This window comes from Pseudophryne corroboree, chromosome 9, assembly GCF_028390025.1.
Source record: "Pseudophryne corroboree isolate aPseCor3 chromosome 9, aPseCor3.hap2, whole genome shotgun sequence".
Lineage (NCBI taxonomy): Eukaryota > Metazoa > Chordata > Amphibia > Anura > Myobatrachidae > Pseudophryne > Pseudophryne corroboree.
In genome coordinates, this window is record NC_086452.1 from 296334666 (window position 1) to 296362630 (window position 27965).

The 27965-nt window shown below is 48.0% G+C and overlaps 1 protein-coding gene across 2 annotated transcripts in view; it reads right to left on the bottom strand.

The window, feature by feature from the left end:
• The window catches only part of DDX47 (DEAD-box helicase 47), a 268148-nt gene that overhangs the window by 182599 nt on the left and 57584 nt on the right, over positions 1–27965 (bottom strand). For both annotated transcript variants that reach the window (XM_063940384.1, XM_063940383.1), the window contains exon 5: positions 2967–3085. In XM_063940384.1, the coding sequence (XP_063796454.1) occupies positions 2967–3085 (119 nt within the window). The remainder of the gene's footprint in view (positions 1–2966; positions 3086–27965) is intronic.

The following is a 27965-nucleotide window of genomic DNA, read 5'->3' on the forward strand; positions in this document are numbered from 1 at the left end:
TACTGTGAAGTAGCTAGAAGCATTAAGTTGTCCAGGTAGGGAAGTATTCAGATTCCCTGACGACGCAGCTGTGCTGCCATGACTTTGGTAAAAAATGATGGGTGTCGAAGAAAATCCAAATAGCAATGCACTGAATTGATAATGTTGGCTGGATATAGCAAAATGCAGGTACTGCTGATGTGAGGCAGCAATATTGGATATGCAGATACGCATCCTGTATATCCAGGGATACCATAAAGTCTCCTAGCTCCATAGCAAGGACTATGGATCAAAGGGTCTTCATGTGGAATTTGGGAACCTTGACTAATCTGTTTAAAGATTTGAGGTCGAGGATGGGTCGGTGTGACCAGTTTGGCTTGGGCACTAGCAACAGGGAGGAATAATAGCCCTTCCCACGTTTAGACTGAGGAACCGGTATAATCACACTTGATTGCAGAAGTGATTGCACAACCCGTTACAGTATTATAGCTTTGTGGGAGTCTAAGGGAAGACCTGTGCAAAAGATCTGTGGGGGGTGGGCGTCTCTGGAATGAGACGTACCAGTGAGACCACTTTGTGCACCCAGGCATCCGTAGTGGTCAGAGTCCAGACATGCGCAAAGTGAAGTCGGCCTCCCACACTGGGATCCTCCAGGAGGAGGCCCACCCCTTCAGGCTGCGGGCTTGTCAGGTTGACATGCTGTCCAGTGCTGCTTAGCCATGTGCTTAGTTTGTCTGGGGAAAGCCTGTCCTTTTCGCCTTGCCTTGAGGGCGAAAGGTACAAAAGTATAAAATCTTTTTGGGTAATATTTTTGGTGAAATTTATTCTACAAGAAGTTTGCGTTTCCTCTGGAAGCAGTAGACACTCACTGTGTTGTGTTCCAGACAGTCTGAAATAACAGCATAGCTAGATGCTCAGTTTTTGTTTTTCCCTTGTAATACACCACACATGGGAGAATTGTACAGTAACTTGAGCACTGGACCAATGAAAGCCAGGGTGACTAAGGCTTCCTCTTGTGAGCACAGTGTTGCTCCCAGTCTGCTGTCTCTCTCTCCCACAGCAGCCATTCTCCAAGCTGCTGTTGTTCCCTGCTCCCAGCACACATTCTCCCAGTCTGATACCTCTCTGTAAAGAAACAAACACTGTTTTCTCAAATGTGACACAAATGGTCCAGGAAAAGGTTATGTTTGGGTGGGCTTAATTTAGTGACCAATGGGCTTTTCTTTACTATTTAAAGCCCACCCAAACATATCCTGTCCCTGGACCACTTGTAGTGGTCCAGGAAAATGTAAAAGGTGGGCCTATTTATCACAAATTAAGTCTCTTTCCACATGGAGTATCTTTCCACTTAAGTTTATGCTTCTGCACAGAAGTGGGAGCAGCCGCTGTCTGTAGAATCCCGTCCCTAAAAACACCTGAAGAGGAACGTGCATTCCTCTAATGTAGTGAGCTGGGAAAATTATTATTTGTTGATTTTAAAATACAATTTTCATGTAATAGCATGTAATCCCATCATGATCCCAGAACTTTGGGAATTTATTAACAGTATGAACAATGAGATTTTTAAAAAAAAATTTTTAAATATTGGCTATTTGAAAAAATCTAAATTTTATTTTTGAAAATGTTAAATTTTTTATGGAATCATACTGATGTGTTATAGATTATATGAAAGCCCATAAAAAGGTTTAAAATGAGACCTTTCCCAACACTATATCTCAATTAGGTGAGCTGCAAGTGCAATTACACAAAAAACAACAACAAAAAAAACGTTAATAGCACATTTTTGTTGAAAAAGTTGGCAGTCCCTTCCTTGTGCTGGCGTTTCAACCACTGGTACTAAGGAGCCCTTTTAAGGACAAAACCTATGCCCCCATATGCCCTGGTGGGCTAGTGGAGTCCATGGTCGACGCCAGTATCCACTGCCAGCACCAGAGTCCGCCTCCCTGGACGCACGGCGGAACGCAATTTAAGTCCGGAAGCCTCTTACCTGCTCCCTAATAGCCGGGATATCTGATAAGGCTTAACTTGAAGAAGAAATGGGAGATAATCACACTGCATCCTGCTCACTTCCATTGCAGCCTCCAGCAGCTTATGACATGTATGAAAGCCATCTAAAACTTCTTCAAATGAGCAATATACAGCCAAAAAGACTGGATGGATTCAGTGATCCTCTCTTCAGGCAAGGGATGGGAGCAGGAACCTCATATTTGCTACATGGCTTGGTAACCTACATTACAGGAAGGATGTCCTATGGTTGCTAACCCATTTTATCTTTGCAGGCTGCTTAGCAACTGGGACTAATCATATGGGTTTAAAGCAGAAGATAAATTAAGACAGAAAAAACAGCAGCTCGGTGACAGCAGTTTACTTTCAGAGAGTTGTAACTACAATAAAAGCATATTATGTATACAAAAGCAAAACCTAAAACAAAGCACAAATCAATTAGATAATGAAATGTTATAACTGTTTTGGTATAGTTCCACAAAAGCTGTATATCCATACTGGCAATTATTTCAGACTACCTATTCGGAAAGTATGAAAATTAAACTTACATATATTGCTTGGGAAGGCCAGTGAAGGATATTGGCTGATCAATTCTTAAAATAAGATGGGATGCGGTCAAGTTGCCGCCGGCCGGAATCCCGGCGGTCGAAATACCGACGCCGGAATCCCGACCGCCACAATCCCGACATATTCTCCATCCGTGGGTGTCCACGACACCCATAGAGGGAGAATATAATAGTGTGCAGAGCGTAGCGAGGCACCGTGCCCGCATCGTGGCGAGCGAAGCGAGCCTGCAAGGGGCTGCGTTCCGCTCGCCACCCCTGTCGGGATTGTGTGGTCGGGATTCCGGCGTCGGTATTTTGACCGACGGGATTCCCGCCGGCGGCATTTAGTACTGATCCCAATAAGATTTCCCATAACTGTTTTAAATGATGGTATCATATATCCTCATAATCTGCACTATTCTCACTCAAATATCTCACCTCTGTTTCAAAGTCCATGTTAAGTATGCGGTCAGCTTCATCCATTACCAGGTACTTAATGGCTCGAAGATTAAATCCCTTTGTGTTTTCCAGGTGGTCAATAAGGCGCCCAGGTGTGGCTAATGAGAAACAAAAGATTATAGATTTTAAATGCTCAGATTGAATAGTCATGCTAGATTTTTTTGTGGTTACTTTTTTTTCTAACTTGCCTATTATTTTATAGTTCTAGAGACTGTTAAATTTAAAAAAAAAAAAATTGTAAAAAGTGCTCAAAGGATTCGATTGACGCATAAACCTCCAAGAACGTTTTCCTTCTACTATTCTCTTATATGTTCCCTCCCTCTTCTCTCATGACTACAGCATATATTATAGTTGGCAGGAGCAATTTCCACATCTTCAAGTCTCCAATGTATTGTCTATCATCTCTTATTCCTTGCACACTATCAGTGTCATCATATAGAGAGATGGTGTATAAAAATGGGATTTTGGTACTTACCGATAAATCCTTTTCTCTGAAGCCACAGGGGACACTGGAATATGCAGACACTGGTGTTAAGACTGGTAGTTCTAGGGAACCTGGCACTTCACATTTTAAGGAAGAGTGAAAGCACGCCCCCCCCCCCCCCACCCCACCACCATCAGCCCCCAGTTAAGAATTAGCCTAGAGATGGGACGAAGATGAGAATACACTAGAACGAGGAGAGAGAAAAACACACATGAACAATCAACACTTTCAAACTTGATCAATGAGAGAGAGGCAGGTGAACAGCGATGGGGAAAGGAAAAAACCGGGACAGTCGAAAGATCCAGTCGAAAACGGACGTTCACACCAAGCCACATAAGAACGCCACATAAGAACGCCACATGCGATAGTAATGGCCTGCTGTAACTGGTTTTCTAGTCCGCAGCATTGCAGGAACAGCATCCGGAATCCCATGATGCTCAAGATGGCAACCTCAATAGTCACCCCATTAAACATAGTCACGGTAAATTGGGGTAAACGGATCCCAACATAGAGGCAGTGGCTACAGGTCATCCAACAGAAGGGAGCGCAGGTCAAAAAACCAAGCCCTCCGAGGCCAATCTGGTGCCACCAGAATCACCGTGGCAAATTCTCTCTTGATCTTCTTCAGAACTTGAGGAAGCAGCAGAAATGGTGGAAACAGGTATACGAGGTCGTACGGCCAAGGAACCATGAGGATCCAGTGTTCTGTACACGTACCGAGGAAGTTGATGATTCAGTCTTGACACAATGAGGTCAACCTGTGGGCAACCCCACCGTCGCACTAGTGCTTTGAAAACTTCATGGTGTAGACCAGATTCTCCAGGATCAACATCATGGTGACAGAGGTAGTTGGCTTCCCAGTTTTCCATACCGAGCATAAACAGAGGAAAGAATGACATTCTTGTGTTCAGTCCACAGTAGAATCTGGGCAACTTTCTACATTGCTGCTCGACTGCGAATACTGCCCTGTCTGTTTACATAGGAAACATCAGTCGCGTTGTCTGACTTAATACTTAACGCCCTTGAGCGGATAGCGTGGGTGCAGCCAAGTAATGCAGTTACAACACATTTAGCAGTAACTGAGATTCCTGAGGCAACCAACGACCCCGAAACTGCAAATCCAGTGTCACTGAACCCCATCCTCGGAGACTGGCATCTGTTGTCAGAACAAACCAATCCCATATTCCAAATCTCCTGCTGGCTTTGATGTTGTTCATCTGAAGCCACCAAAGGAGTGACATTCTGGTTCAAGGAGTTAAATGTATCAATTGATGAAGGGTTAATTGAAACTCTAGAGCAGGCATGTCCAAACTGCGGCCCTCCAGCTGTTGAGAAACTACACATCCCAGCATGCCCTGACACAGCTTTAGCATTCTCTGACAGCAAAACTGTGTCAGGGCATGCTGGGATATGTAGTTTTACAACAGCTGGAGGGCCGCAGTTTGGACTTGCCTGCTCTAGAGGAACAACTTACTAAAATTAATTCTATGGATAGAAAGCAACTTATAAAATATAAAAATAAAATAGAACAACAGGATCAAACTGTGTCCTTCATCATACAATATAATAGTTAACATTCAGTAATGGAAAAAAAATACTACAAAAGCATTGACACAACTACACCAATTCATCAACAGTAAACCATGCATAATCTATAATAAAGCTGTCAATCTAACAAGACAAGAACTAGTTAAACGCTATATTCCATCTGAAAAGCAAACAACCGCAAATAAAATAAATGGATATACTTTTTCTGCCTTGACTGCTCATCTTGTAAAGCATGTATAAAAAAAATAAGATTTTACTTACCGATAAATCTATTTCTCGTAGTCCGTAGTGGATGCTGGGGACTCCGTCAGGACCATGGGGGATAGCGGCTCCGCAGGAGACAGGGCACAAAAATAAAGCTTTAGGATCAGGTGGTGTGCACTGGCTCCTCCCCCTATGACCCTCCTCCAAGCCTCAGTTAGGATACTGTGCCCGGACGAGCGTACACAATAAGGAAGGATAATGAATCCCGGGTAAGACTCATACCAGCCACACCAATCACACCGTACAACTTGTGATCTGAACCCAGTTAACAGTATGACAAACGAAGGAGCCTCTGAAAAGACGGCTCACAACAATAACAACCCGATTTTTTTGTAACAATAACTATGTACAAGTATTGCAGACAATCCGCACTTGGGATGGGCGCCCAGCATCCACTACGGACTACGAGAAATAGATTTATCGGTAAGTAAAATCTTATTTTCTCTGACGTCCTAAGTGGATGCTGGGGACTCTGTCAGGACCATGGGGATTATACCAAAGCTCCCAAACGGGCGGGAGAGTGCGGATGACTCTGCAGCACCGAATGAGAGAACTCCAGGTCCTCTTTAGCCAGGGTATCAAATTTGTAGAATTTTACAAACGTGTTCTCCCCCGACCACGTAGCTGCTCGGCAGAGTTGTAATGCCGAGACCCCCCGGGCAGCCGCCCAGGATGAGCCCACTTTCCTTGTGGAATGGGCCTCGACAGATTTAGGCTGTGGCAGGCCTGCCACAGAATGTGCAAGTTGAATTGTGCTACAAATCCAACAAGCAATCATCTGCTTAGAAGCAGGAGCACCCAGCTTGTTGGGTGCATACAATATAAACAGCGAGTCAGACTTTCTGACTCCAGCAGTTCTTGAAATATATATTTTCAATGCCCGGACCACGTCCAACAACTTGGAATCCTCCAAATCGCTAGTAGCCGCAGGCACCACAATAGGCTGGTTCAGGTGAAACGCTGACACCACCTTAGGCAGAAAATGAGGACGCGTCCGCAGTTCTGCCCTGTCCGAATGGAAAATCAGATATGGGCTTTTATAGGATAAAGCCGCCAATTCTGACACTCTCCTGGCTGAAGCCAGGGCCAGTAGCATGGTTACTTTCCATGTAAGATATTTCAAATCCGCCGATTTGAGTGGCTCAAACCAATGGGATTTGAGAAAATCCAAAACTACATTAAGGTCCCACGGAGCCACTGGGGGCACAACCGGGGGCTGTATATGTAGTACTCCTTTTACAAAAGTCTGGACTTCAGGAACTGAAGCCAATTCTTTCTGGAAGAAAATCGACAGGGACGAAATTTGAACCTTAATGGACCCCAATTTGAGGCCCATAGACAATCCTGTTTGCAGGAAATGTAGGAATCGACCCAATTGAAATTCCTCCGTGGGGGCCTTCCTGGCCTCACACCACGCAACATATTTTCTCCAAATGCGGTGATAATGTTGTGCCGTCACCTCCTTCCTGGCTTTTACCAGTGTAGGAATGACCTCTTCTGGAATGCCTTTTTCCCTTAGAATTCGGCGTTCAACCGCCACGCCGTCAAACGCAGCCGCGGTAAGTCTTGGAATAGACACGGTCCCTGCTGAAGCAGGTCCCGTCTTAGAGGTAGAGGCCACGGATCCTCCGTGAGCATCTCTTGAAGTTCCGGGTACCAAGTTCTTCTTGGCCAATCCGGAGCCACGAGTATTGTTCTTACTCCCCTTTGCCGTATAATTCTCAGTACTTTTGGTATGAGAGGCAGAGGAGGGAACACATACACTGACTGGAACACCCACGGTGTTACCAGAGCGTCCACAGCTATTGCCTGAGGGTCTCTTGACCTGGCGCAATACCTGTCCAGTTTTTTGTTGAGGCGGGACGCCATCATATCCACCTTTGGTTTTTCCCAACGGTTCACAATCATGTGGAAGACTTCTGGATGAAGTCCCCACTCTCCCGGGTGTAGATAGTGTCTGCTGAGGAAGTCTGCTTCCCAGTTGTCCACTCCCGGAATGAACACTGCTGACAGTGCTATCACATGATCTTCCGCCCAGCGAAGAATCCTTGCAGCTTCTGCCATTGCTGTCCTGCTTCTTGTGCCGCCCTGTCTGTTTACGTGGGCGACTGCCGTGATGTTGTCCGACTGGATCAACACCGGCTGACCCTGAAGCAGGGGTTTTGCCAGACTTAGAGCATTGTAAATCGCTCTTAGCTCCAGTATGTTTATGTGAAAAGACATCTCCAGGCTTGACCATACTCCCTGGAAGTTTCTTCCCTGTGTGACCGCTCCCCAGCCTCTCAGACTGGCATCCGTGGTCACCAGGACCCAGTCCTGTATGCCGAATCTGCGGCCCTCTAACAGATGAGCACTCTGCAACCACCACAGAAGAGACACCCTTGTCCGTGGTGATAAGGTTATCCGCTGGTGCATCTGCAGATGCGATCCGGACCATTTGTCCAACAGATCCCACTGAAAAGTTTGTGCGTGGAATCTGCCGAATGGAATCGCTTCGTAAGAAGCCACCATCTTTCCCAGGACTCTTGTGCATTGATGCACTGACACTTTTCCTGGTTTTAGGAGGTTCCTGACAAGTTTGGATAACTCCTTGGCTTTCTCCTCCGGAAGAAACACCTTTTTCTGAACCGTGTCCAGAATCATTCCTAGGAACAGCAGACGTGTTGTCGGTGTCAACTGAGATTTTGGAAAATTCAGAATCCACCCGTGTTGTTGCAGCACTAATTGGGTTAGTGCTACTCCGTCCTCCAGCTGTTCTCTGGACCTTGCCCTTATCAGGAGATCGTCCAAGTAAGGGATAATTAATACGCCTCTTCTTCGAAGAAGAATCATCATTTCGGCCATTACCTTGGTAAAGACCCGAGGTGCCGTGGACAATCCAAACGGCAGCGTCTGAAACTGATAATGACAGTTTTGCACCACGAACCTGAGGTACCCTTGATGTGAAGGGCAAATTGGGACATGCAGGTAAGCATCCTTTATGTCCAGGGACACCATAAAGTCCCCTTCTTCCAGATTCGCTATCACTGCTCTGAGTGACTCCATCTTGAATTTGAATTTCTGTATGTACAGATTCAAAGATTTCAGATTTAGAATAGGTCTTACCGAGCCGTCCGGCTTCGGTACCACAAATAGCGTGGAGTAATACCCTTTTCCTTGTTGTAGGAGGGGTACCTTGACTATCACCTGCTGAGAAAACAGCTTGTGAATGGCTTCCAATACCGTCGCCCTGTCTGAGGGAGACGTTGGCAAAGCAGACTTTAGGAACCGGCGAGGGGGAGACTTCTCGAATTCCAACCTGTAACCCTGAGATACTACCTGCAGGATCCAGGGGTCCACCTGTGAGCAAGCCCACTGTGCGCTGAAATTCTTGAGTCGACCCCCCACTGCTCCTGAGTCCGCTTGTAAAGCCCCAGCGTCATGCTGAGGGCTTTGCAGAACCCTGGGAGGGCTTCTGTTCCTGGGCAGGGGCAGCTTGCTGTCCTCTCTTACCCCTTCCTCTGCCCCGGGGCAGATAAGACTGTCCTTTTGCCCGCTTGTTCTTATAGGACCGAAAGGACTGCGGCTGAAAAGACGGTGTCTTTTTCTGTTGGGAGGGGGTCTGAGGTAAAAAGGTGGATTTTCCGGCAGTTGCCGTGGCCACCAGATCCGATAGACCGACGCCAAATAATTCCTCCCCTTTATACGGCAATACTTCCATATGTCGTTTAGAATCCGCATCACCTGACCACTGTCGCGTCCATAAACTTCTTCTGGCAGATATGGACATCGCATTTACTCTCGATGCCAGAGTGCAAATATCCCTCTGAGCATCTCGCATATAAAGAAAAGCATCCTTTAATTGCTCTATAGTCAATAAAATACTGTCCCTATCCAGGGTATCAATATTTTCAGTCAGGGAATCCGACCAGACCACCCCAGCACTGCACATCCAGGCTGAGGCGATGGCTGGTCGCAGTATAACACCAGTATGTGTGTATATACTTTTTAGGGTAGTTTCCAGCCTCCTATCAGCTGGATCCTTGAGGGCGGCCGTATCAGGAGACGGTAACGCCACTTGTTTTGATAAGCGTGTGAGCGCCTTATCCACCCTAGGGGGTGTTTCCCAGCGCGCCCTAACCTCTGGCGGGAAAGGGTATAATGCCAATAACTTTTTTGAAATTAGCACTTTTCTATCTGGGTTAACCCACGCTTCATCACATACATCATTCAATTCCTCTGATTCAGGAAAAACTACAGGTAGTTTTTTCACCCCCCACATAATACCCCTTTTTGTGGTACTTGCAGTATCAGAGATATGCAAAGCCTCCTTCATTGCAGTGATCATATAACGTGTGGCCCTACTTGAAAATACGTTTGTTTCTTCACCGTCGACACTAGATTCAGTGTCCGTGTCTGGGTCTGTGTCGACCGACTGAGGTAAAGGGCGTTTTACAGCCCCTGACGGTGTCTGAGACGCCTGGGCAGGTACCAACTGGTTTTCCGGCCGTCTCATGTCGTCAACTGATTTTTGTAATGTGCTGACATTATCACGTAATTCCATAAACAAAGCCATCCACTCCGGTGTCGACTCCCTGGGGGGTGACATCACCATTATCGGCAATTGCTCTGCCTCCACACCAACATCGTCCTCATACATGTCGACACACACGTACCGACACAGCAGACACACAGGGAATGCTCTTATCGAAGACAGGACCCCACTAGCCCTTTGGGGAGACAGAGGGAGAGTTTGCCAGCACACACCCAAGCGCTATAATATATATGGGAACAACCTTATATAAGTGTTGTATCCTTATAGCAGCTTAAATATATCAAATATCGCCAAAAAAAGTGCCCCCCCCCCCCCCCCTCTCTGTTTTACCCTGTTTCTGTAGTGCAGTGCAGGGGAGAGTCCTGGGAGCCTTCCTCACAGCGGAGCTGAGCAGGAAAATGGCGCTGTGTGCTGAGGAGAATAAGCCCCGCCCCCTATTCCGGCGGGCTTTTCTCCCGGAGTTTGAGATATCTGGCATGGGTTTAATACATCCATATAGCCTCAAGGGCTATATGTGATGTATTTTTTAGCCATAAAAGGTATTATACATTGCTGCCCAGGGCGCCCCCAGCAGCGCCCTGCACCCTCCGTGACCTATGGTGTGAAGTGTGTGACAACAATGGCGCACAGCTGCAGTGCTGTGCGCTACCTTCATGAAGACTGAAAAGCCTTCTGCCGCCGGTTTCTGGACCTTCAACCTTCAGCATCTGCAAGGGGGGTCGGCGGCGCGGCTCCGGGACGAACAGCAGGGTGAGACCTGTGTTCCGACTCCCTCTGGAGCTAATGGTGTCCAGTAGCCTAAGAAGCCAATCCATCCTGCACGCAGGTGAGTTGAACTTCTCTCCCCTAAGTCCCTCGATGCAGTGAGCCTGTTGCCAGCAGGACTCACTGAACATAAAAAAACCTAAAAACTTTTTCTAAGCAGCTCCTTAAGAGAGCCACCTAGATTGCACCCTGCTCGGACGGGCACAAAAACCTAACTGAGGCTTGGAGGAGGGTCATAGGGGGAGGAGCCAGTGCACACCACCTGATCCTAAAGCTTTATTTTTGTGCCCTGTCTCCTGCGGAGCCGCTATCCCCCATGGTCCTGACGGAGTCCCCAGCATCCACTTAGGACGTCAGAGAAAAAAAAAAAAAACAACTCAGCCTGTGGTCTCTTTCACTAGCAATGTAACAAATAAAGAATACAAAATGAAAGAATCAATCCCATGTGAAACAACAGGTGTCACTTACTACAATGTCCCTGTGATCTAGAATATGTAGGCCAAACTAAAAGAAAAGGGATGAACAACCCATAGTGTAGCAAAACATTTTAAATGATGTACATAGGAGGATCCAAACTGGACTCGACTTCTTTGGCATTCAAAAGATTATACAGAAGTGGAGGGATGGCAATATCACCCAGGAATTAAAAAAACAGGAATCAAAATCAATATATCTAACCCCAAAATTGTGAATCATTCCCGATGGTCATCGAACATTTAGTTCTCTTTTTTGATATGTATTATACCAAACTAGTACTTACATGGGGGATAGTTTCTAGAAGGTTGTGAAGGGGGGGGGGGGGGTCGGGGGGGGGGGGGGGGGGGGGGGTAGCCCATTGTCAATAATATGATCATGGTCCTTTTTGAGTTTCCTATCAGAATTATAACCAAGTTTAGATCGTTTGACTGCATGAGAAAACGATTGTGGAATCTTAAGGGTTAATACAAATACTGTATATGGTTTAACATTGCTAAGTAGTATGAAACATGGTGGTGAAAAAATGTTTATTTATTGGCCAATGTTGTATTCCTACAAATACTCAAGTTTATCAGCCATATTCGATATTTTAATTTTATGGTAATCGATTATAAGAGTATATTATATCTCTATATCTATCTATTAAATATGCTGTCTGGTGGTTTAATTTTAATCTGTAGAAAAATTGAGAATACCTATCAACAGGTGTATTTAACACCTGTTTGATAATGCTGGTCTTCACCAATTACAGGTGTATGTAAATAGGATTTTAATTACCTACCGGTAAATCCTTTTATCGTAGTCCGTACAGGATGCTGGGGTGCACATTAGTACCATGGGGTATAGACGGGTCCTTTGGGAGCCATGGGCGCTTTAAGAGTTTAAAAAAGTGGGCTGGCTCCTCCCTCTATGCCCCTCCTACCAGACTCTGTATAGAAACTGTGCCCGAGGAGACGGACATACTTCGAGAGAAGGAAATACACAGATAGTGGTGAGATTCACACCAGCTCACACAACAGAAAACCAAGCTAACCAGCTTGAAACAAGTCAGCAACGGCTTAACAACAGTACTTAACCAAGTAACAATGCAGTACTTAAGTAACAAATGCAGGAAAACAAAGCGCTGGGCGGGCTCCCAGCATCCTCTATGGACTTTAAGAGAAGGATTTACTGGTAGGTAATTAAAATCCTATTTTCTCTTATGTCCTGGAGGATGCTGGTGTCCACATTAGTACCATAGGGATGTACCAAAGCTCCCAGTACGGGAGGGAGAGCGTGGAGGCTCCTGCAGAACCAATTGACCAAACTTTAGGCCCTCAGAGGCCAAAGTATCGAACTTGTAGAACATAGCAAACGTGTTTGATCCTGACCAAGTAGGCGCTCGGCAAAGTTGTAAAGCCGAAACACCCCAGGCAGCCGCCCAGGAAGAACCCACTTTACGAGTAGAGTGGGCCTTAACAGATTTTGGACACGGCAAGCCTGCCGTAGAATAAGCATGCTGGACAGTAAACCTGATCCAGCTAGAAATCGCCTGCTTAGAAGGACACCCATAAAGGACAAACAGAGCGTCAGACTTTCTGTGACGAGAAGTTCTCTTCACATAAATCTTCAAAGCCCTTACAACATCCAAAGATTTTGAAGTAATTGAGGAGTCAGTAGCCACTGGCACCACAATAGGTTGGTTGATATGAAAAGCAGACACAACCTTCGGAAGAAATTGCTGACGCGTCCTGAGCTCAGCTCTATCTTCATGGAAACTCAAGTAGGGGCTCTTGCAGGACAATGCCCCCAATTCCGACACACATCTAGCAGATGCCAATGCCGATAGTGTCACCGTATTCCAAGTAAGAAATTTGACATCAACCTCCTGTAAAGGCTCAAACCGATCCGACTGCAGGAACTGCAGCACCACATTAAGATCCCAAGGTGCCGAAGGAGGCACAAAGGCAGGCTGGATGTGCAGAACCCCTTTCAAGAAAGTCTGAACCTCAGGAAGGACAGCCAATTGTTTCTGGAAGAAAATGGACAAGGCCAAAATCTGGACATTTATGGAGCCCAAACGCAGGCCCACATCCACACCTGCTTGCAGAAAGAGGAGAAACCGCCCTAGTTGAAACTCCACAGTAGGAATCTCCTTGGATTCACACCAAGAAACATACTTTTTCCAAATTCGTTGGTAATGTTTAGAAGTTACTCCTTTCCTAGCCTGTTTCAGGGTAGGAATAACCTTGTTCGGAATGCCCTTCCAAGCTAAGATATGGCGTTTAACCTCTATGCAGTCAAACGTAGCCGCGGTAAGTCTTGATAAACGAACAGCCCCTGTTGCAGAAGGTCCTCGCGAAGAGGAAGAGGCCTCGGATCTTCCAGCAGAAACTCCAGAAGATCCGCGTATCAAGCCCTTCTTGGCCAGTCCGGAGCAGTGAGGATCGCCTGAACTCTTGATCTTTTTATAAGTTTTAGAATTCTTGGGATGAGTGGAAGTGGAGGGTACACATACACTGACTTGAACACCCACGGAGTTACCAGGGCGTCCAACGCCACTGCCTGTGGGTCTCTCGACCTGGACCAGTACCTCCGAAGCTCCTTGTTGAGGCGGGAGGCCATCATATCTATTTGAGGTACACCCCCAAAGACTTATCACCTCCGCAAACACCTCCGGGTGGAGGCCCCACTCTCCTGGATGGAGATCGTGTCTGCTGAGGAAGTCAGCTTCCTAGTTGTCCACTCCCAGAATGAAGATTGCTGACAGTGCCACCGCATCCTTTTCCGCCCAGAGGATGATTATTACTTCTGACATTGCAGCTCTGCTCTTCGTTGCGCCCTGTCGGTTTATGTAGGCCACTGTCGTTACATTGTCCGACTGAACCTGAATGGCCTGATCTTTCAGAAGATATGCTGCTTGTAGAAGACCGTTGTACACGACCCTTAGTTCCAGAATGTTTACTCGGAAGGATGGATTCCAGACTTGACCACCTTCCTTGGAAGTTTCCCCTCGGGTGACTGCACTCCTACCTCTGAGACTTGCATCCGTGGTTAGGAGGATCCAATTCTGAATCCCGAACTTGCGGCCCTCTAGTAGGTGAGAAGTTTGCAGCCACCATAGAAGCGAGATTCTGGCTTTCGGTGACAGACATATCCTCTGGGGCATGTGTAGATGAGATCCCGACCATTTGTCCAGGAGATCCAGTTAGAGAGCCTCGTAGAAGGCAACCATTTTTCCCAGAAGGCGAATACACTGATGAACAGATACCCGGGCTGGCTTCAGGACATCCCGGACCATTGTTTGCATCACCAAAGATTTCTACTCCGGCAGAAACAACCTCTGCACTTCTGTGTCGAGGATCATCCCCAGGAACGACAGTCACCTTGTCGGCTCCATATGCGACTTTGGTAGATTCAGGATCCATCCATTATCCTGGAGTAGTTGAGTTGAGAGAGCAATGCTCTGTAACAGCTTCTCTCTGGAAGATGCTTTTATCAGCAGATCGTCCAGATAAGGCATTATGTTCACACCCTGCTTGCGGAGGAGTAGCATCATCTCTGCCATGACCTTGGTGAATACCCTCGGTACCGTGGAGGCGCCAAACGACAGTGCCTGGAACCGATAGTGACAGTCCAGCAACGCAAATCTTATGGTGAGGCGGCAAGTTCGGAATGTGAAGGAACGCATCCTTGATATCTAGGGATACCAGAAATTCCCCCTCCTCCAGACCTGAGAACACCGCTCTCAGAGACTCCATCTTGAATTTGAACTCCCTCAACTAAGGGTTCAATGACTTTAGGTTCAATATTGGCCTGACCGAACCATCCGGTTTCGGTACCACATAGAGCACAGGTTCCTAAACTGTGTGCCGTGGCTCCCTGGAGTGCCTTGGGACACTTGCAGGGGTGCCCTGGGTTGGTGGTCCAGGATAAATTCAAATTATTCATGGTCAATATAATAGGCAAAACCAGTGCTGGTGGCTGCCAGTCATAAAATATGTGGCCAAACAGAAGCAAATCTTGTCCCTCACCACACAACTGACCCGAAGGATGACATATAAACGCGATCTACTTAATGTAATATTTCTTTCTAAATTTCTCAATAAAGAAATTTTTGGCCTAGGGGTGCCGTGAAAAAGATTCTGATATTTTAGGGTGCCGTGATTCAAAAAAAGTTTGGAAACCACTGACAGAGGTTTGAGTAAAAACCCTTGTTTGTGAGGCGAGGTGGAACTGGAACAATGACATATCCCTTTAGCAATTTTTGAATGGCACTTTCTATCAGCAAAGCTGGTAAGCCTGATTTGGAGAATCTAGTGTTCACTCTAGGCTGTTTTAGCAGGGCGCCGCGCCCTGCCCGTTTTTTAACAGGCAAAACCCGCCCTGCCCCTTTTGCGGCGCCCTGCTAGAACAGCCGCCCGCTCCCTGCCCTCCCGGCGTGTATAGATACCGTGCGCATGCACGCGGCATCCATTCACGCATTGGGAGAGGGCTGGTGGAAGCCCAGCACCGACGGAGGTGCTGGGCACGCCCCCAACGGTGACGTCGGCGGCCACAGACGCTCTCTATAGTAGCGTCTGTGGGCCGTACCGCCCCCTAAAATGACGGAGGCGTGGCCACGCCCCCTAATTTGCGTGGCCGCGCCCCCATTTCGGACGCGCGCCCTGCCCCTTTTCACTCCTAGAGTGAGCACTAAGAATCTGTGAGGTGGGAGTTCTTGAAACTTCAGTCTGTTATCCTGAGTAACAATATCTTGTACCCGGGGTCTAGGCATGACGCCACCCAGACATGACTGAAATTTCTGAGTCTTGCTCCCACCTGCCCGACCTCCAGGCTGGGAGGTCCACCGTCATACCGAGGATTTTGAGGAAGCAGAACCAGGTTTCTGTTCCTGGGAACCTGTTGGGAGCAGTTTTCTGGGTTTCCCCCCAACCTCCTCTAAAGAAAGTGGAAGGTGGCTTGGACTTTACTATGCAGTCCTTATGGACCGCGAAAGTTAGACGTAGGATAAGATTTTCTAGTCGGCGGTGTTGCTGAGGGAAGAAAGGTTGACTTACACGCAGTTGCCGTGGAGATCCACGCATCTAATGCTTCCTCAAACAGAGCCTGACTTGTGAAGGGCAGGTTCTCCACACTTTTCTCGGATTCCGCAGACCATTGGCGCAGCCAGAGTCCCCTGCATGCCAAGACAGCTATGGAAGAAGCTCTCACATTCAGATGTCCAAGGTCTTTCATGGCTTCCACCATGAAACCTGCAGAATCCTGTATGTGACGTAAAAACAATTCAATGTCACTTCTATCCATAGAATCCAATTCCTCTAGCAATGTGCCTGACCACTTTCCTATGGCTTTAGAAATCCACGCACAGGCAATAGTGGGTCTTAAAGCTATGCCAGTAACTGTGTATAGTAATTTGAGCGTAGTATCAATCTTGCGGTCAGCCGGCTCTTTTAAAGCGGTGGACCTAGGGACAGGTAAAACCACCTTCTTTAAAAACCTAGATACAGAAGCGTCTACTACAGGCAGGATTTCCCACTTTTTCCTGTCCTCCTCAGGGAAATGAAAAGCAATGAGAACCATTTTTGGGATCTGGAATTTTTCTCTGGGGTTTCCCAGGATTTTTCAAACAATGCGTTTAGTTCCTTAGACGCAGGGAATGTAAGGGAGGATTTCTTATTGTCAGTTAAGTAAGCCTCCTCTACTTGCTCAGGTACCATGGGGGTAATTCTGAGTTGATTGCATCAGCAAGTTTGTTAGCAATTGGGCAAACCATGTGCACTGCCGGGGGGGGGGGGGGGGGGGGCAGATAACGAGTTTTATGGTAAGAACTTACCTTTGTTAAAACTCTTAATGCGAGGTACACTGGGCTCCACAAGGATAGACATAGGGGTGTAGAGTAGGATCTTGATTCGAGGCACCAACAGGCTGGAAAGCTTTGACTGTTCCCAGAATGAATAGCGCCGCCTCCTCTATAACCCCGCCTCCCTGCACAGGAGCTCAGTTTTTAGTTAACCAGCCCAATGCAGTAGCAGGAAGAGAGACGACAACAGTTAGTAGCCACATACACCACACTCTCACAACAGGAGAAGTGTCAGCGGCTAATGCCATACCAACCCAAAGAAGCTAAGTGCGTCAGGGTGGGCGCCTTGTGGAGCCCAGTGTACCTCGCAGAAAGAGTTTTAACAAAAGGTAAGTTCTTACCATAAAACTCGTTTTCTGCTGCGGGGCACACTGGGCTCCACAAGGATAGACATAGGGGATGTCCTAAAGCAGTTCCTTATGGGAGGGGACGCACTGTAGCGGGCACAAGAACCCTGCGTCCAAAGGAAGCATCCTGGGAAGTGGCAGTATCGAAGGCATAGAACATTATGAACATGTTCACAGAGGACCACGTAGCCACCTTGCACAATTGTTCAAGGGTCGCACCACGGCGGGCCGCCCAAGAAGGTCCAACAGACCGAGTAGAATGGGCCGTAATGTGAGCAGGAGCTGAGAGACCAGCCCTCACATAAGCATGTGCAATCACCATTCTAATCCATCTGGCCAAAGTTTGCTTGTGAGCAGGCCAGCCCCGTTTGTGAAATCCAAACAGCACAAAGAGAATCAGATTTCCTAATAGAAGCAGTTCTCTTCACATAGATTTACGGAGAGCCCGTACCACATCCAAAGACCGCTCTTTGGGAGACAGATCAGGAGAAACAAGTGCCGGAACCACAATCTCCTGGTTAATGTGGAACGAAGAAACCACCTTAGGTAAATATCCGGGACGAGTCCTAAGAACCGCCCGGTCACGGTGAAATATCAGATATGGGGAACTACAGGACAAGGCACCCAAATCAGACACTCTTCTAGCTGAAGCAATAACCAGCAGAAACACCACCTTAAGGGAAAGCCACTTAAGATCAGCTGAACCAAGAGGTTCAAAAAGAGACTCTTGTAGCACCTCCAAAACCACCGACAAGTCTCAAGGAGCCACAGGCAGGACATAGGGCGGTTGGATACGCAACACACCCCGAGTAAAGGTATGCACATCAGGTAAGGTCGCAATTTTTCTCTGAAACCACACCGACAAGGCAGATATTTGAACCTTGAGGGAGGCCAGACGCAGGCCTAAGTCCAGGCCCTGCTGAAGAAAAGCAGACAACTTGGCTATACTAAACTTGGAAGCGTCATAATCGTTAGATGCGCACCAAACAAAGTAAGAATGCCAGACCCTATAGTAAATCCGAGCCGAAGCCGTTTTCCGGGCCCGCAACATAGTTTGAATTACCGCCTCAGAAAACCCTTTATCCCTTAAGACGGAAGCTTCAAGAGCCACGCCGTCAAAGACAGCCGGGCTAGGTCCTGGTAGACACAGGGGCCCTGAACAAGGAGGTCTGGGCGTTGTGGAAGTAGAATTGAACCCTCTGACGATAGGCCCTGCAGGTCTGAGAACCAGTGCCGTCTGGGCCACGTTGGAGCTATGAGAAGCAGATTTCCTTTTTCTTGCTTAAACTTCCGAATTACCCTGGGCAGGAGTGACACCGGAGGGAACACGTACGGCAGCCGAAACCTCCACGGCACCGCCAGCGCATCCACGAATGCTGCTTGAGGATCCCTTGTCCTTGCTCCGAAGACCGGAACCTTGTGATTGTGTCGAGACACCATCAGATCCACGTCTGGAAGGCCCCACTTTTCCACTAGTAGTTGAAACACTTCTGGTTGGAGGCCCCACTCGCCGGCATGCACGTCCTGACGACTGAGAAAGTCCGCTTCCCAATTCAGGACTCCCGGAATGAATATTGCAGATATGGCCGGTAGATGGCGTTCTGCCCAATGTAAAATCCGTGAAACTTCCTTCATTGCCAAGCGGCTTCGAGTGCCACCTTGATGATTTATGTAAGCCACTGTGGTGGCGTTGTCCGACTGTACTTGAACAAGACGGTTCTGAATTAAATGCTGGGCCAGGTTCAACGCATTGAAGACCGCCCACAATTCCAGAATGTTGATCGAGAGGAGTGATTCCTCCTTGGTCCACCGACCCTTAAGGGAGTGTTGCTCCAGCATCGTGCCCCAACCCCTCAGACTGGCATCTGTCGTCAACAGGACCCAGTTGGATATCCAGAATGGACGGCCCTTGCACAATTGTCGGTCCTGGAGCCACCATAGCAGCGACAGACGGACCTCCGGACTCAATGAGATCATGCGAGACCTGATCCGGTGAGGCACGCCGTCCCACTTGGCTAGAATCAGCTTCTGGAGGGGGCGAGAATGGAATTGAGCATACTCCACCATGTCGAATGCTGATGCCATGAGGCCCAGCACCTGTATCGCCAAATGTATCGCCACTTGCGGACGAGAAAGGAAGCAACGAATCCTGTCCTGAAGCTTCAGGACTTTCTCCTGAGACAAGAGCAACCTCTGGTTGTGAGTGTCCAATAGCGCTCCCAGGTGCACCATGCGCCGAGCAGGGACCAGGGAGGATTTCTTCCAGTTGATGAGCCACCCGTGGGCTTGTAGAAACTGGACAGTCATATCCAGATGACGTAGGAGAAGTTCTGGGGAATTTGCCAGGATTAACAAGTTGTCCAGATACGGCAGTACCCTGACCCCCTGACGGCGGAGTACCACCGTCATTACCGCCATAACTTTGGTAAAGACTCGCGGAGCCGTAGTTAAACCAAAAGGTAACGCCCAAAACTGGTAATGAAGGTACTCAGGTATTGCTGATGTGACGCTGCTATAGGAATATGCAGGTATGCATCCTGTATGTCCAGGGAGACCATGTAGTCCCCAGGTTCCAAGGCCAGAACTATAGAGCGAAGGGTTTCCATACGGAACTTGGAAACCTTCACAAACCTGTTCAATGCCTTGAGGTTGAGAATGGGCCGGGAGGACCCATTCGGTTTCAGGTCTAGAAACAGCGGAGCATAGTACCCCCGGCCCCCCTGCGCAAGAGGCACCTGTACTACGACTCCTGTATCCAGGAGGGTCTGTACCACCGAATGTAGAGTATTTGCCTTTGTCTGGTAAAATCGATGAGGGGGGCGGTTTTTGAAGGCTATGGCGTAACCTCGAGTGACGACTTCCCGTACCCAGGCATCTGAAGTGGTCTTCAACCATTCCTGGGTATACGCTAGAAGCCAGCCCCCCACCCTGGGATTCCCCAGGGGGAGGCCCGCCCCGTCATGCGGCAGGCTTATTGGTCTTGGAAACTGGCTGACGGGCCGTCCAAACTCTTTTGGGCTTTGGCTTACCAGGTTTGGAAGTGCGGGCCTGATTGTTGTCCGCCTGACCTTTTGCTTTACCTGAAGGACGAAAGGGGTGAAAGGAAGTACCTTTAGCCTTCGAGACAGAAGGAGCGGTGCTTGGCAGACAGGCGGTTTTGGCAGTAGCCAAGTCAGCCACAATCTTATTTAAGTCCTCCCCAAACAGAATTGAGTACCTCAAGGGTTTTTCTAGAGTCCAAATCCACAGACCAGGATCTCAGCCACAAAATCCGGCGAGCCAGGACTGATGTAGTAGAGGCCTTGGCTGCTACGATACCGGCATCAGAAGCCGCCTCTTTAATATAGCGAGAAGCTGTGACAATATATGACAAGCATGGTCTAGCATGGTCAGAAGAGATTTCAGCTTCTAACTCCAAGGACCATGCTTCAATAGCCTCTGCAGCCCATGTTGCTGCAATAGTGGGCCTGTGTGCAGCACCCGTGGGGGTGTAAATCGCTTTCAGACAACCCTCCACACGTTTATCCGTAGGCTCTTTTAGAGACGTGACGGTAGTGACAGGTAGAGCTGAAGAAACCACCATCCTAGCCACATGCGAGTCTACTGGAGGAGGCATTTCCCAATTTTTAGACCGCTCTGGCGCGAGGGTATAGCGAGCCAGCATCTTCTTTTGAGGCACAAACTTCTTACCCGGGTTTTCCCAGGGTTCCTGACGTATATCCACTAGGTGGTCAGAGTGAGGTAAAACTTGTTTAACCACCTTCTGACGCTTGAACCTATCTGGTTTCTTAGGAGGGACGGATGGCTCGGGATCATCCGTAATCTGTAAAATCAACTTAATAGCCTCCAAAAGATCAGGAACATCCACATGTGAATAACCCTCCCCATCAGCAGTATCTGTGTCAGAAACTGTGGGGTCAGTGTAAGCGCCATCTTCATCAGACGAGGTGTCAGTGACAGCAGTGGATTGTGAGGAGATAAGAGCTCGCTTAGAGGACCCCTTGGTCTTAGGCGAGCGAGGGTCAGACTTTTTAGTAGTCGGGGACTGGTTCAACTTCAACTGAGCAGATAAATTGTCCGCCCACGGCGGATTAGCTGCAGGGACCACATATGGTTGCACCGGCATAGGGGGCGTTAGTTTATTAACTAGCGTATGCAGAAGCGTGGAAAAAGCAGCCCACGGTGGGTCATTATGGACCTCCGTTGCCACAGTCCCACTGGGGGGCAAGGAGCCCCCAGAACCAGAACCCACAGCTGCTGTATTCTCCTCATATGCATCTGTGGCTTCAGCAACACCGGCAGTGTGTTCCGCCCCAGAACCGTTACCATCAGAAGCAGACATGATATAATTTGCAGTATCAGGTAACAGTACAATTGGCAGCAGCACAATGGGGCTAATTCCAAGTTGATCGCAGCAGGAATTTTTTTTTAGCAGTTGGGCAAAACCATGTGCACTGCAGGGGGGGCAGATATAACATGTGCAGAGAGAGAGTTAGATTTGGGTGTGGTGTGTTCAATCTGCAATCTAAATTGCAGTGTAAAAATAAAGCAGCACAGAAACAAAATAACCCACCCAAATCTAACTCTCTCTGCAAATGTTATATCTGCCCCCCCTGCAGTGCACATGGTTTTGCCCAACTGCTAAAAACTTTCCTGCTGCGATCAACTTGGAATTACCCCCCAATACCTCTTACCCAAACCCCTGCGCAGTGTAGTCAGCACAAGCAGGGACACAGGAGAGATACGGTGACTAAAATCACAGAGAAAAATACGTATTAGAGTATATCTTGTGAATATCCTATATTATTATAAAACCTGACGCACCAAGCCCCCTCAGGTTATAGAATATAGGGATAGCAAGTTGAGTGAGAGACACGAAATGGAAACCACCCAGCAAGCTAATGCACACACATATAGTCACAGTTGTACAATGCAGAGGTTATTACTAACAATAATACTGCACTGGACCAGCTTATATAGCTATGTAGTCAATAGCTATAACACTGCACAGTAAGAACTGGATGTATATCACAGGGTAATTGTACTAGAAAACCCTGACTAAATGCACTCTCTCTCAACTAACACTGTCTAAAATGCATGTAGAATACTTAAGTGTCATGTAAAGTCACAGCGCTGACAACCAGGCGGCTTTACAAAGCAGTTCCAGGAACAGTGTAGCTGAGAGAAATGGCGCCCAGACACTGACAGGGAGTGGGGAACATACAAATATGCAGCTCCAGGGCGGGAAATGGCGCCCTGGGGCTGGGGCTCCAGGTCTAAGCCTTATCCCCCTGCTGGCAAAACCACCGAGTACTGTGGGCTACTATTAAAATGGTTTAAAGAGAAAACCTGACCTGCACCCATGCCCTGGTGATCTAGTGGGATCGTCTGTACTTCCACAGTGTCCACCGCCAGCGCGCGCGGCCCGCCTCCCACTGACCGCGCCGGATCGCGATAAAGTACGGGTCCCGCAAGCGGGACCCACTCACCACCTCCCGAAGCACGGCCACGCGATCCTGGAGAGCCCCCGTCGTGTGTGCCTGACCATGGAAGAAAACCGGAGCCTCCTGCTGTAGTTACCCGGCAACCAGGGCTCGAAAGTGTACAGCGCCGCTGGGGAGAGATGGAGCAGCAGCAGTGAATGTCAAAAGACATATAAACACTGCTGCTGCCCTTGAAGTCTTCACTTTTCTTCTAAAAAGCTCATCTCAGGGCTGCCTAGCGCAGCCCCTCTGTAAGTGCCTGCTATCTGCGGCACCAACTACAAAACTGAGCTCCTGTGCAGGGAGGCGGGGTTATAGAGGAGGCGGCGCTATGCATTCTGGGAACAGTCAAAGCTTTTCAGCCTGTTGGTGCCTCGGATCAAGATCCTACTCTACACCCCTATGTCTATCCTTGTGGAGCCCAGTGTACCCCGCAGCAGAAATAACATTTGCAGAGAGTTAGATTTGGGTGGGTTATTTCGTTTATGTGCAGGGTAAATACTGGCTGCTTTATTTTTACACTGCAATTTAGATTTCAGTTTGAATACACCCCACCCAAATTTAACTCTCTCAGCACATGTTATATCTGTCCCTGCTGCAGTGCACATGGTTTTGTCCAACTGCTAACAAATTTGCTGCTGCGATCAACTCAGAATTAGGCCCCTTGTCAGTAATGTATAAAAAGTCCCTAATAGCCTCAATCATGAGTTGCACCCCCTTAGCAAGGGATGCACCTCCCCCTTGCATACCCCCATCACTGTCCCCTGTATCAGAGTCAGTATCTGTGTCAGCTTGGCATACTTTTTAGAGTATACAATTGGGGTCTTTGATGAGGTAGTGGGAGCTAAATACGACAAAACCTCAACAAACTGTCTCAAAATCTGTGTTTCAGTCTCATTTTGAGCTATCCGAGATGAAATCTGTGATATCATTCCGCTAATAGAATTCACCAACGGGGGTTCGGATTCAGAAGGCTGAGACAGTATATTACAGTCCTGAGTACATGGAATAGACTCTTCAGGAGAAGATACACACTCTGCAGCACAAGATACAGAGTTCCTAGACATGTTTATGTCAGCTATACAAACACACAGGAAAATGCAGACAGTTACCCCCAGAGTACCTTCAGAGAGAGACAGTATATGGAGCCAGCCACACAGTGCCCCAGTAGGCAGTTAATACACCTACCGGCCGACGCTGACTGAATAACCTTAATAGATTAAACAGTGATTAGTACACTCTACCCCCCCACCCCCCACCACCACCACCATCTATAACACCCTGGTACCGCAGAGGTATGCTGGAGTTATGTGGAGGGCAGCGCTCCCTGTCAGCATCTCTTCAGTGTGATCTGCAGGGAGAAAATGGCGCTGGTGAGTGCTGGATCCGCTCTGAGGAGAAGCCCCCTGTAATTGCGCGTCTTCCCGCTCTATTTATTTTATACTGTCTGGAGGTTGCTTGTTGTTAACAGTGGGATTAGCCCATTAGCTCAGATGACCAGTGTTCGGGTATTGCGCTGGCTCAGGGCGCCCCTCACAGCGCAGCACAACTGTACCTCTGAGACCTCCGGAGCGCAGCATCAGCGCTGCGCTCCCACCCTTGTGTTGCCGTTCCCGACGGCGCCCCGGCGTCATACTCACCATCGCATCTTCTGGCTCTGTTAGGGGCTGGCGGCAGTGCCGCAGGAGCGAGCGGTCACCTCGGGGGCTTGCGATCGACACCCTCAGGAGCTAAGTGCCCTATAATGGCGAGTCTTCCCGCTTACACAGATTATACTGGCCTGAGTTGATTTAGCTGCTAACAGTGGGATTAGCCCCTGTTAGCATATGTGACCAGTGTAGGGTATTTGCGCTGGCCCAGGACGCCCCTCACAACGTCGCACATCAAGTACCGCTGAGCCCTCCGGAGCGCAGCATGTCAGAGCTGCACTCCAACCCTTGTGCCGCCATACCCGCCGGCGACCCACTTACCGGGTCGCTGGCGTCATACTCACAACTCTATCTTCTGGCTCTGTTAGGGGGTGGCGGCCATGCTGCAGGAGTGAGCGGTCGCCTCGTGGGCTTGCGATCAGCACCCTCAGGAGCTCAGTGTCCTGTCAGCGGAGATAGAGAACCATTAACTTCTAGAGTTGGTTTCTACCCCCCCCCCCAAAGTCCCACAAAGCGGGGAGGCTGTTCTAACACTTTTATAAAAACTCCTAGGAACTCCCCTAGTTGTGACCGGCTCCACCGGGCACATTTTCTAAACTGAGTCTGGTAGGAGGGGTATAGAGGGAGGAGCAAGCCCACACTATCAAACTCTTAAAGTGCCCATGGCTCCCAAAGGACCAGTCTATACACCATGGTACTAATGTGGACCCCAGCATCCTCTAGGACGTAAGAAAAATTTAATTTGGAGATATATAAGAGCCTCCTGTCTAAAGGAGTACTACCTATTGAAAAAGTAACAGGAAGTGTTTAGGACTCCTGCAGATTGCTTGACCTTCCTGGTGCCCCAGCCGCTGGTCTCTCAGGCATAATTTACTGCTGCCGCTGTGATCCGCAAAGAAGACGCCAGCCGCCAAGCCTTAGCCACTGAGACAAATAAGAACGCTATTAGCCGCCTAGACCGAAGACGCTCTGTCAGGACGTGTGTCTGCTCTCATCCTCCAATGGGTCCCAGACGAAGGGATAACTAGAGTAGCGACTCTCAGCTACAGCACGCGGCTCAGGCACACTGCAGCAGGATTTTCTGTGTGAACCACGATACAGAGTCTGAGGTTCTGACAAGCTGCTGTGGGTAACGATCATATATAATATGCATGTGCACAGTGGATTCTAATTTCCAGCTGGATAATAATATCAGATTGAATTGTATCATATATTGGGACTGCTACAGAAATAACCGTATTAGTCTCCTGTCAAGGAATTCTGATACATGTAGCACTGACATTCGTATACAAATAGTGTCTTTATTGCCACATATGGATACACTCACCAATGTTGCTTTTGAGGTTCAAGTATACCCATCAAAGAATTGTTTTTAGTATTGATAATTGTATACGTGTTTAATAAATTTATTGTTATTTTTATTAAACCACCAGTGCATATTTTTCCAATTGACTGACTCACAGGCGCAAGCCTGTTCTTTTGTCTTGTATACTCTCCACTAATCAGGAACTGGGTCAGACTAGTTCCTAGGGTGTGCTGCATGTGAACCAATCAAAAAAGACACTTTTTTCTTGTGTGAGAGAGAGAGCGAGAGCGAGAGCGAGAGCGAGAGAGATCTAGCTCTAAATCTATACACACACATTACACATACGCACATACACATATAGCCATTCACGCTTTTAAGGTATTGGTTTATATAAAGTGGATATATCACCTGCAAACATTGGAACGGTCAGGGTTTAATATAAATTTTGACTACAACTGCTTTTTAGAAACTAATTAACCGTTCACAATTCCTATACACCCTTCATCAAAATAGTTTACTTAATTTTATTAATGCGCCATACCTGTATATTATTTTATAGTATTAACATTTCCCCTTGTTTTTTGAATAAAGTAGTAAGTGTGTATGTATATGTGTATATATGTGTGTGTGTGTGTATATATATATATAAGAATTTACTTACCGATAATTCTATTTCTCGTAGTCCGTAGTGGATGCTGGGGACTCCGTAAGGACCATGGGGAATAGCGGCTCCGCAGGAGACTGGGCACATCTAAAGAAAGCTTTAGGACTATCTGGTGTGCACTGGCTCCTCCCCCTATGACCCTCCTCCAAGCCTCAGTTAGGATACTGTGCCCGGACGAGCGTACACAATAAGGAAGGATCTTGAATCCCGGGTAAGACTCATACCAGCCACACCAATCACACCGTACAACTTGTGATCTGAACCCAGTTAACAGCATGATAACAGAGGAGCCTCTAGAAAAGATGGCTCACTACAGCAATAACCCGATTTTTTGGTAACAATAACTATGTACCAGTATTGCAGACAATCCGCACTTGGGATGGGCGCCCAGCATCCACTACGGACTACGAGAAATAGAATTATCGGTAAGTAAATTCTTATTTTCTCTAACGTCCTAAGTGGATGCTGGGGACTCCGTAAGGACCATGGGGATTATACCAAAGCTCCCAAACGGGCGGGAGAGTGCGGATGACTCTGCAGCACCAAATGAGAGAACTCCAGGTCCTCCTCAGCCAGGGTATCAATTTTGTAGAATTTTACAAACGTATTTGCTCCTGACCAAGTAGCTGCTCGGCAAAGTTGTAAAGCCGAGACCCCTCGGGCAGCCGCCCAAGATGAGCCCACCTTCCTTGTGGAGTGGGCATTTACAGATTTTTGGCTGTGGCAGGCCTGCCACCGAATGTGCAAGCTGAATTGTACTACAAATCCAACGAGCAATAGTCTGCTTAGAAACAGGAGCACCCAGCTTGTTGGGTGCATACAGGATAAACAGCGAGTCAGTTTTCCTGACTCCAGCCGTCCTGGAAACATATTTTCAGGGCCCTGACAACGTCTAGCAACTTGGAGTCCTCCAAGTCCCTAGTAGCCGCAGGCACCACAATAGGTTGGTTCAGGTGAAACGCTGAAACCACCTTAGGGAGAAACTGAGGACGAGTCCTCAATTCCGCCCTGTCCGAATGGAAAATCAGATAAGGGCTTTTACAGGATAAAGCCGCCAATTCTGACACGCGCCTGGCCCAGGCCAGGGCCAACAGCATGACCACTTTCCATGTGAGATATTTTAACTCCACAGATTTAAGTGGTTCAAACCAATGTGACTTTTGGAACCCAAAAACTACATTGAGATCCCAAAGTGCCACTGAAGGCACAAAAGGAGGCTGTATATGCAGTACCCCTTTTACAAACGTCTGAACTTCAGGGACTGAAGCTAGTTCTTTTTGGAAGAAAATTGACAGGGCCGAAATTCGAACCTTAATGGACCCCAATTTCAGGCCCATAGACACTCCTGTTTGCAGGAAATGTAGGAATCGACCCAGTTGAATTTCCTCCGTCGGGCCTTACTGGCCTCGCACCACGCAACATATTTTCGCCCAATGCGGTGATAATGTTTTGCGGTTACATCCTTCCTGGCTTTGATCAGGATAGGGATGACTTCATCCGGAATGCCTTTTCAGGATCCGGCGTTCAACCGCCATGCCGTCAAACGCAGCCGCGGTAAGTCTTGGAACAGACAGGGTCCTTGCTGGAGCAGGTCCCTTCTTAGGAGGTAGAGGCC